This window comes from Triticum urartu, chromosome 3A (assembly GCF_056163025.1).
Source record: "Triticum urartu cultivar PI428250 chromosome 3A, HENAU_Tu73, whole genome shotgun sequence".
NCBI lineage: Eukaryota > Viridiplantae > Streptophyta > Magnoliopsida > Poales > Poaceae > Triticum > Triticum urartu.
Window position 1 is genome coordinate 393,790,971 of NC_141875.1, and position 10,552 is coordinate 393,801,522.

General features: G+C 47.9%; 1 protein-coding gene across 2 annotated transcripts; it reads left to right on the top strand.

Moving 5' to 3' along the window:
• The first annotated feature begins 758 nt into the window (after positions 1-758).
• On the top strand, positions 759-5,910 carry LOC125544106 (kinase with adenine nucleotide alpha hydrolases-like domain-containing protein). Of its 2 annotated transcripts, none has more exons than XM_048707672.2 (10): positions 759-1,019; positions 1,896-2,141; positions 2,428-2,567; positions 2,753-2,847; positions 2,941-3,953; positions 4,143-4,306; positions 4,647-4,723; positions 4,801-4,948; positions 5,211-5,360; positions 5,462-5,910. In XM_048707672.2, exons 2-10 carry the CDS (start codon positions 1,916-1,918, stop codon positions 5,693-5,695), a joined length of 2,247 nt encoding a protein of 748 aa, XP_048563629.1. In that variant the 5' UTR covers positions 759-1,019; positions 1,896-1,915; the 3' UTR covers positions 5,696-5,910. The 2 variants fall into 2 exon arrangements, with proteins under 2 accessions (XP_048563629.1, XP_048563628.1); XM_048707671.2 differs by lacking the exon at positions 759-1,019 and adding an exon at positions 1,250-1,741.
• Positions 5,911-10,552: the final 4,642 nt, after the last annotated feature.

A 10,552-nucleotide genomic window follows, 5' to 3' on the forward strand; every position in this document is an offset into this window, starting at 1 on the left:
ACTCTCTCTGATTCAAATTAAATAACACAGCTCTAATACAACTTTGATATGTAGTATTAATATTCCTGCAGTGTAGTGATATCATCTACGGAGTAAAAACAATCTACCTGGGTCTTCATCTCATGTTTTCATTTTCTTCCAGTCGAATGGCCAAGGCAAAAACGTTTTGCACCTGAGTAGATAAGAGTACGTAAAAAGCGTTTTAACCCAGAGCCTTGTCACCTTTTACTAGTTTTAACCCATAGCATCCGTTCGTCGATAGTACCACTGCTCTCACATCACATCGCAACGGAAAGTACAACACATAATAAACACAAAAAAACAGGTTGCGTTGCTGCATCCATCCAAGGGAAGAAAAGCCTGTAAAAAGGCTGAGAAATTTTCCGCCAAACCGCAGCAAAAGTTCAGAAATCAGATCAACCCTGTAGTAGGAGTAGGAAGGAGGCGACGGCGATGGCCCACCAGGACCATGTCAGCGCCCTCCTCGTGCACCGGGGCCACACCGGGGCCGTGCACTGCCCGACACTGTCGCGTGGTCCCCACCTGGAAGCAGGGACCGTCTGCTCACGAGACAGCACCCTGAGCCGCATTCAATCCTGCGAGACTCCTCGGCCGTCCGATCCCAATCAGATGGCCGGCGACGGCGACCGGTTTTCAAACGCGTTGCATTCGAGTGGCAGTGCCGTTAATGCGACCAAGCCTGAAGGGTAGAACGGGTAGCCTCCCCCTGGACGGCGAACGACGGTACCACTAGTAGGAACTGAAGCCTGAAGAGGTTAGCGTCACGCACAGCAATGGAGGTTTAATTGCTTGCGCTCCTTGGCTCTTTAATGGCCACCGCCTCCACCCGCCCCCGCTCCCGCTCCCGCTCCCACGCGTACGGCACTATAGCGCCCTAGGTTTCGCATCGTACCCAGGTCGTAGGAGGGGGCGGCAGCGCACGAGGCGGAGCTTCCTCTTCGTCGTCTTCTCCGGCAGCGGGCCGGGCCGGGCCGGGCGCTCCTCGTCTTCTCTTCTCGGTGGGTCTCTTCTCTTCCCCCCATTTTGATTGAGCTGTCGTTTTCGTTTTTGATGATAGCTTCGATTCGCGTCGGTTCAGATGCCCCCGAACTCCGCCCTGGTATGGCGGGCAAGTTTCCCGGGTATTTGGGAAGGGTAGGTGTTCGTTTATGGAAGGCAATGCGAGTCAAATATCGCGTCGGAGATCTGCTTGCATATGGAATGGGGAAATTTCCGTAGAAATTGACTCCGTTTTGTCCCACTCGTGGTCGTGGAGGCCGATTTCGAGGCGGAGAGCGCGGCGAGATCTGTGCGAAGATTCGAACGATTTTTCAATGATTTGGGGATTCCTACGGCGTGCTGGGAACCGTGTAGGCTGGGAGGACGAGGCGGCACTGTGCAATCTGACCGGTTTGGCGCAACGGGGAGGCGGGGTCACCTCGTCGTCTCATCCCAGACAGCGAGAGCGAGCTGGAGCTGGGCTCTCTCCCCTTCCCGGTGTCCCTATTCCGGCTACAGTGGCGGCGAGGACATTCACAGGCGGCAGTGGCGCCCGCTCTGCGGCCAGCCATAAAGTGGGCGATCTTTCTCTCAATCCGCAGCAGCTTGGTCGTCGAGAATCCGGGACCCAGTTGAGGGGGAAAGGCCGTCTCCTTTTTACTGCCTTGCCGCCATCTTTACTGGTCTTTGGCTGCCTTTTGGTTCTGTGAACAGAGTTCGATGTCCAACGCCGCTGGCAACTGTCAGTGGCTCCTCCTATCTCATTTGCATTTAAGCACTTGGTGCTGGTTGTTGCGTTGTTTGTACTAGGCATTATTACTCCTACTTGTTTGCTTCTTGGGTTTGGCCAGCACTTCCGTGGTTCAGCTGTTTAGAGGGAGCTTCTTGATTTGTAGGCATCGCCGGAGAGGAGGTGATGGCGAGCTCTATCAAGCACCAGCAGCTGCTGTTGCAGCAGAGGAAGGGGAAGGCCGTGGCCGACAAGGGCGCACCGGCTGCTGCTGCCGAGGAGAAGGTGGTGGTGGCGGTGCGTGCTGCCATTAGGGAGATCTCCAAGACAGCCATCGTCTGGGCTTTGACGCACGTCGTGCAGCCCGGCGGCAGCATCATACTACTCGTTGTCATCCCGGCACAGAGCTCTGGTATTGTTTCCTTTCCTTGCAATCCTATCCGTCCTTCGCAAATGCAGTTTTGTGCTTTTGTTGTACCGCGGTGTTGTTTTGGGGGCTTAGCTATAATAGTGCATCCTATATGCACATTAGTTGCACAGCTAAATGCATATATGGGTTGCCATAATTGGTCTCTAAACTCTTCTGTTACCATGATCACTGAAGTTGCTGCACTTTGTCCAGTAGCTTCCACGAGTTCTGGGTTGAGTTTTGAATTTTGTGGTAGCGGCTTCAATGCACTATGGTTTCCCTCTTTCAGGCAGGAAGTTCTGGGGCTTTCCTCTATTTGCGGGAGATTGCGCAAGTGGCCATAAGACCATGTTTGATCAGAAGTCAGATGTCTCAGAGCTGTGTTCGCAAATGATGCTCAAACTTCATGATGTTTATGATGCAAGCAAGGTTTGTACATGCTTCTGTACATGTTTTTTTTTGTCCGGTGGAAATGGGAGCTTTATTGATTAAGTAACAGAATAACAATCGGTAGCCAGCAGGCTAATCAGGATCACTGTTAATGCTTCTGTACATGTTTTCTTGACTCCTATCACACACTGCAATCTTTTTTATGACGATTCTCATTTGTGCAGATAAATGTTAAGGTTAAGGTTGTTTCTGGATCTCCTCCTGGTGTCGTAGCTGCTGAATCTAAGCGAGCACAAGCAAGCTGGGTTGTGCTAGATAAGTAATGATCAACACTTACTACTGTAATTTTCTTTTGTACGTTCAGGTATCTTGTGTTTTCTCTTTGCTTAGCTGCCCATGCTGCTGCTCTTAGGGAGTTGAAGCATGAAGAGAAGCGTTGCATGGAAGAGTTACAGTGCAACATTGTTGTCATGAAGCGTTCTCAGCCTAAAGTTCTCCGTCTGAATCTTATGGGATCTCCTGATAAAGAGTCCAAAGGATCCTGTTCACTTCCAGCAGTGTTGGATAGTTCTGTTGGTAAAACAGCAACTGATGTAAAGGAGCCGCGAAGTTCAGTTCGAGGACCAGCTGTAACACCTAATAGCAGCCCAGACTTAGAGACGCCTTTTGGAAGTACCGAAGCGGGAACATCCTCAGTCTCAAGTTCAGATCCAGGGACTTCCCCATTTTGTGCTTCTGAAACAACTGTTTCTCTAAAGAAAGAGGTACAAGCAACAAAGGATAAGATCCAGCATTCGGATGTCAATATTTCTGATACCGACAGTGAAATATTGAGTCCCTCAGCAACCTTCTCGCTTCAGCCATGGATGGTCGACATTCTACAGGGATCTACATCCTCAAAACCACCACGAAAAACTCGCACCCCAACTGCAGATACTTTGCTTGAGAAGATCTCCAAGTTAGATCTTTTGCATGAAATAAGTTCTATGAGAAGCAGATCAGACTTAAACTTTAGAGGAAATGTCAGGGACGCTGTCTCGTTAGCAAGGAGCGCACCTCCTGGGCCGCCTCCATTGTGTTCGATATGTCAGCACAAGGCTCCTGTGTTTGGGAAACCTCCTCGGTGGTTTAGTTACGCTGAACTTGAACTTGCAACCGGTGGTTTCTCCCAGGCAAATTTCCTGGCTGAAGGTGGATTTGGATCTGTTCATCGAGGCGTCCTTCCTGATGGTCAGGCAATTGCTGTCAAGCAACATAAGCTTGCTAGTTCCCAGGGTGATGTTGAATTTTGCTCAGAGGTGGAAGTTCTGAGTTGTGCACAACACCGTAATGTTGTAATGCTCATTGGTTTTTGTGTTGAGGAAAGGAGGCGTTTATTGGTTTATGAGTACATCTGCAATGGATCCTTGGACTCACATCTTTATGGTATGATTTTCTCTCTCTCTTGCATGTCTGTATAGACACATTTTCCAGTCTGCAGGCTCACTATTGCACTTAGTATTCATTACATGCATATTGTTGTCCTGCCTTTTACCAGTAGCAAGCAAAAGTTAGTGATATTGCAATAAATCTATGTTTGTTTACCTGTTAAGCTGTTTGTGAAATATCTTTCAGGTCGCAATAATAAAGACACACTGGAATGGGCAGCTAGACAAAAGATTGCTGTTGGCGCTGCTCGAGGGTTGCGGTATCTACATGAGGAATGCAGAGTTGGCTGCATTATCCATCGGGACATGAGACCAAACAACATCCTTGTCACACATGATTTTGAACCTCTGGTATGGACTGCACTATTGGAATTTACTAATTGGCATTTGTCCTCTGGGATTGCATTGAACGTCTTTCCAGATATGATGTTAAATTTGTGTGCCTGATGGATGAAGCCATTCTGTATACTTAATTGGGTTGGCCTATCTTGTAACTACACTTTTCTAGACCATAATAGCGTCTTGTCTTGTGTAAATTTGACTAAATTGCAATACTTTCTGTTTAACTTCCCCAGAATTATCTTACAGACACCTTTTTTTAATTATGCCAATATCCAGTCTTATATTATGCATGGCCACCAAGCATATAATTTCCTGACAGGGTTGTGTGTTTTCAATCACGTTCTGATAGGTTGGAGATTTTGGTCTAGCACGATGGCAACCCGATGGAGACATGGGTGTTGAAACAAGAGTCATCGGCACATTTGGGTATGTACTGGAATTTCCAATAATTTGTCACCTTAAGTAATTTGGAGCACTCAATGATTCTTAGCGACTCGTTGCAGTTATCTGGCACCAGAGTATGCGCAGAGTGGACAAATAACAGAGAAGGCTGATGTATACAGTTTTGGTGTCGTGTTGGTAGAACTTGTCACTGGGCGCAAGGCTGTTGACATTAACCGACCTAAGGGCCAGCAGTTTTTAACTGAATGGGTGAGTTTCTTTGTAAGACGACTCCTTTTTGCATAGTTAGCACGCTTAAGGTTGGTGTTAATGATATATGGTCTATGGCCTCCATCTTCTTGCAAGTTGTCATAGTTTTTGTTGCGAAATCGCAATCAAGTCTTTTTGACTAATAAAACTTATGCTCAAGGATTTCAGAGTTGGCTACAATGCTAGTGCTGCTATGTCAAAACTGTGTGCACTGTGTGATTGGAGTATTAATGAGTATTAATGAAGTTTTTATGTATGATAGGCACGCCATCTCTTGGAGGATAATGCAGTCGACGAGCTCATAGACCCATGCTTGGGGGACCGATACAGCGAAACTGAGGTCCGTTGCATGTTGCATGCCGCAAACCTGTGCATACGACGTGATCCTCATTCAAGGCCTCGCATGTCTCATGTAAGTTCTTTCTGGGCTCGACCTTCAGTTATTTTGTGTAAATGCCTGTTGGGAAACTAAATTTTGCCAATTTGTACCGTTTTTCCATATCTTTCTTTTAGGTTCTTCGCTTGCTCGAGGGCGACATGGTTGTCGATTCCGTCTCCGTTTCGGCCCCAAGTAGTGATTCTGCGAGCAGGAGCTGGCGAAAGGCAAATGAGCAACAGCATTATCAGGACTACAGCAGCCCAGCCCGGCAAGATTCACAGCGAGTGGTTGGAAGGAAACAACAATCTTATGACGCTTTGAGGGCTGCCTGGGACCGAGACAAGAAGAGCATCTCTAACCGATATTAATGCTCACCCCTTCCCTTAGCAACTCAATTATGTATTATTCCCTCCTCCTCTGCTTTTGAGTAATCGTAGGCCCAAAGCTTTTGCTGCTACCTTGTCCTGGTGTATAGTAGGAATGCCAATAGGTTTACAAGTATATTGAGCTCTGAGTTAGCTCTTCTTTTGTGTATCAGCCGACGAAATGACATCTAGTTGTGCGAAGATCTTAGTTGTGATAACTGTTGCAGTCGTCAGTCACCCTGATGAGAATGGCAGCCATGCAGTGTGTGTGCCGTTTGTAGATCTCGATATGGTCTCCGCACTGCTGCGCCTACTGGGCTTCGGGGGCACTGCCCGCTGTTTGTCAATCAATCATGGCGTTGTTTTGTTTTGTGGTGGTATTTTTCTTTTCTTCTTTCGGGGGTGCATGTAAATCAGTTGGTTCTCAGCAAGGTCACATGGCATGAATAGTTGCCTCACACTGATCGGAGAAGAGGAGAGGGGCCCTGAGCTGTTATGTTTGTGCATATGGCAGCTCGAAAATCTTGGACGGAGATACGCAGCAGTGTGGCCGGTGGGGGTGCGTGCGACTATTCAAGGGTCTTCTTGTACTACTCCCTGTGGACCAACCAATAGTATGCTGAGGGACCTTCTTGTATCCAAGGATCTTGATCCTCCACTTTCAACATACCAAGGGCTTTGGCCAAAGATGGACATCATGGATGATGGCGCTGCTACAATCTGCTAGTACCAAGGTTGTTGTGAATGAAGCTAAAAAAAAAGGTTGTTGTGAATGGAGTGCCCGGCCAGAAGATTCTCCAAGTTTGCGGGCTGAGACAGGGTGACCTAATTTCGCCAATGTTGTTTGTTATCGCCATGGATGTGCTGACCGCGTTGATCAACAAGGCCACGGAGATGGGGGTGATCAGTTTGTATAGTGGGATCTCCAGTACCCAGAGGCTATCAATCTACGCGGACGGCGTTTTGCGCTCTTCGTCAGGCCAACGCCCTCGGACCTGGCTGCTGTCCGGGCGATGCTGGAAGCTTTTGGGGCGGCCTCAGGCCTGATGGTTAACTGCCGCAAATCCTTGGCGATTCTTATCAGAGGCGATGAGGAAGACAGAACTCGGGTTGCCGAGAAGCGGTAGTATGAAGCCACTTGGAGCTATCTTTGTGCAGGGTATAACTAAGGTGGCCGACCTAATGGTTGAGACCGGAGATGCTTGGAACCAGGCCATAGTCGATGATATGTTCTCGCCGGATGATGCGCTAGATATCAAACAGATTGCTATTGGGGGGCTGGCAATGGAGGACTGCTTAGCATGGAACTACACAAAGAACGGTATGTTCACAGTGTGTTCCACTTATCACCTCAGGATGACCATTAATAGGCTGAAAACCGGACGGCCGGAAGCAGCGTCTTCAGTTAACAAACATCAAGGGTACTTGGGTCTTTGGGATACAAACGCATCAAATAAAGCTAAAATTCACATGTGGAGGGTCATTAGGAACGGTCTGGCTATTGGTGCGGAGCTATTTCGATGGAGAATCAAGCCAGGAGTATTTTGTGTAGTGTGCGGGCGGGAGGAGACTATCATGCACAGATTTTGGACGTGCCAACACTCTGTCCAGTTTTGGGACCAGTTACACTCGAAAAAGGGAGTTTCGGTGCCAGCCCCACCGGTTTTCACATGCTCTTAGAGCGAGCTGGCGAATTGGTTGCTTGGGTGGTTTGCTGAAGCCCAAGAAGATGAGAGGCAGGCGATGATCCATGATGTTTATGCTTTGTAGTTGGCACAGAATGAGACGAAGAATGGAAAGAAAATTGATGCACCACATGAAATAATGGAGAGGGTTTTCTCCTTCATGCAGGAATGGCGAGAGGTTCATGAGAAGCTGAGACGGGAGACCAAACAAACGATTCTGCAAAGGTGGACAGTGCCAGAGGAGGGATGGGTCAAAGCTAATACCGATGGAGCCACGTCAAAGTTCGGAGGCAAGAGTGGAGGAGGAGTTGTGCTTCGAGATCATCATGGTGCCTTTCTGGTGGGAGCGAGCCATTTCTTTCCTCACATAGTGGAGGCAGAGGCTGCGGAGATCATGGCATGCAAGACGGCCTTGTTGGTGGCAGCGGAGGCTAATGTTCAGAAAATACAACTAGAGCTGGACAACCAAGCTCTAGTTCAGATGATTAACAACCCAGGTAGGATTTTGGCGCCGACGGGTTCATGGGTGGAGGAGATCAAGATCATGCTTTGATCCTTTGGGGATTTTAAAGTTTCATGGGTGAGGCGTTCTGCTAATGTTGCCGCGCATAGATTAGCTAAGTTAGGTGTTGGTGAAGAACTTTGTAAGGTTTGGCTTGGATCACCCCCAGATTGCATTCTGGAAGTGATCGCAGGCGAGATTCCGAACTTGTTTTAAGTTTTAAATAAAGGCGGTGACGTTAACCCTAAAAAAAAAGAACTCAGGTTGCCGGAATCCTGCAATGTGGCCTAGCAGAGTTTTCTTGCAAATACCTTGGATTACAGCTTGCTATCCGGAGCTTAACTCGGGCATATTGGATGCCCATGCTGGACCAGGTGCGGCGATGTGTGCCGGCCTGGCAACGAGGTCTCATTCAGCGACCAGGAAGGCTTATCCTTGTGCAATCTGTCATTGCGGCAAGACCGGTCCACCACCTAATGATCTCGGATGCTCCGGATTGGGTCTTTGAGGACATGAACAAATGGATGCGACCGTCCTTATGGGCCGGGAAAGACAAGACCAATGGAGGGCAATGCCTTGTGGCGTGGGACAAGATCTGTCAACCGAAGAATCTGGGAGGGCTTGGGATCAGAAACTTGAAAGGACAAGCGCTAACCCTCCGCGTTCGATGGGAGTGGCTGAAGAGAACTGACCCCAACAGGCCATGGCAGGGGCTGCCCATGATTGAAGACCCCAACGCGCATGCGGTCTTCGATGTGATGGTCAGCATATCTATGGGCAGCGACGACAGAGTGCTGTTCTGGAGGGACAAGTGGATTCATGGCTTTGGGGTTGCGGATATCGCCCCCCTGTTGGTAGCGCCAGTACAAACTAGAATCATCAACAGCCGTACGGTTCAGCAGGCCCTCCTTGAGGATAGATGGATGGAGGATTGCAACATCACTGCCTCTTTCACGGCCCAGCTGCAAAGAATGCATCTTTGCAATGCGATCGCCACGGTGCATCGAGTACCTACTGAGCCGGACAGATTCTCTTGGCCTGCGTCGGCTAACGCGAGCTACACAGCTAAATCAATCTATGAGTATCTATGTTCGAGTCTTCCCAGCTCCCCCATGACAAACTGTACTTGGCAAAGTTGGGCGCCTCTCAAGTGCAATATCTTCATTTGGTTGGCTCTGCAATATAGGCTATGGACTTCGGACAGGAGAGCGAGACATGGTCTACAGGACCAACCTTCGGCTTGCTTCACCTGCTTGCAGTGCGAGGACAACGTTGACCACATTCTTGCATAGTGTACCTATGCGCAGGAAGTGTGGCATAGAGCATTTGACCTCCTCAGTATCAACGTGGTCGGAACGACGCAGACTGACGTGTTTTCCGCTTGGTGGCTCAGAGAGAGGAAGAAGTTCACGAAAGCGGACGGGAGAGGTTTTGACACCCTTGTCAGCGCGGTCGCTTGGAACCTGTGGAAGCAAAGAAACGCCAGGGTATTCAACAGAGTGAACCAGTAGAAACCGGCACCCCTCCTTCCAACCTTGGTGCTGGAGGTGGCACTTTGGCGAACTGCGGGGATTGGCGTAGGAGGCCTCCAACGTTTTGTGAGGAGTTAGCTTTAGGTGTCTTGGAGTTCGGCGTTGGCGTTGGGTTCCCGTCTTAGATTGTTCGCATCAGAGACGGATTCTTGTAATTAAACTCTCTTTTCTTCTATAAAATTATGGTAGGCCATTGGCATACACTAAAAAAACATATTTTTTTGCTCTCTTTGCTGAAAAAAGAGATCTACAATTCTGCCATTTCTATAAGAACACAAACTCGCATTTGAGATGACTTGAACCTAGGAGGCTGGGTTGTATATGCAGGACGCAGCTTCTGGCTTTGTGAAGCCAAGTCTCGCCGTAACTTAGCCTCCTCTATCAGCCCTCCATTAAATATCCGGCGTACCAGATTGACCCATTTTCGAAACTGAATTTTTTTAAGCGTTCAATTTTTTTGAAAAAAAATCCAATAAATCATAAATGTTTCGTTTTATATTTTGGGAAAGTTTCAACCCATTTGGATGTATGTTTTTGTGATTAAATAGCCTTCTAAGCTCAAATAAATAAATAAAGTTTATTCACAAACGATACGTCCAAATGGATTGAAATTTTCACATAATACAAAACGAAACATTTATGATTTATTCGTTTTTTTTTTCAATTTTTCTAAAAACTTTAAAATATTCCATTTGGAATATGGTCAATCCGGTATGTCGGATCTTTAATGGATGGCTAATAGAGGGGCTTAAGTTATGGTGAAACTTGGCTTCATGAAGTCAGTGAAGCTGAATCTGTATTGTAACACCCCGGATGTAATTTACCTTATCTGTATTCCAACTCTTGCCGTTTTCGGCCTAAGTTATTTTATTTTCCTTGGTGTCGGGTTTTTGTCTCCTTGTGTTTTTGCCTTTGGCATGCATCTCATATCATGTCATCATGTGCATTGCATTTGCATACGTATTCGTCTCATGCATTCAAGCATTTTCCCCGTTGTCCGTTTTGCATTCCGGCGCTCCTATCTCCTCCGGTGGTCCTTTCTACTTCTTTTCGTGTGTGGGGGTTAAACATTTCCAGATTGGACCGAGACTTGCCAAGCGGCCTTGGTTTACTACCGGTAGACCGCCTGTCAAGTTTCGTG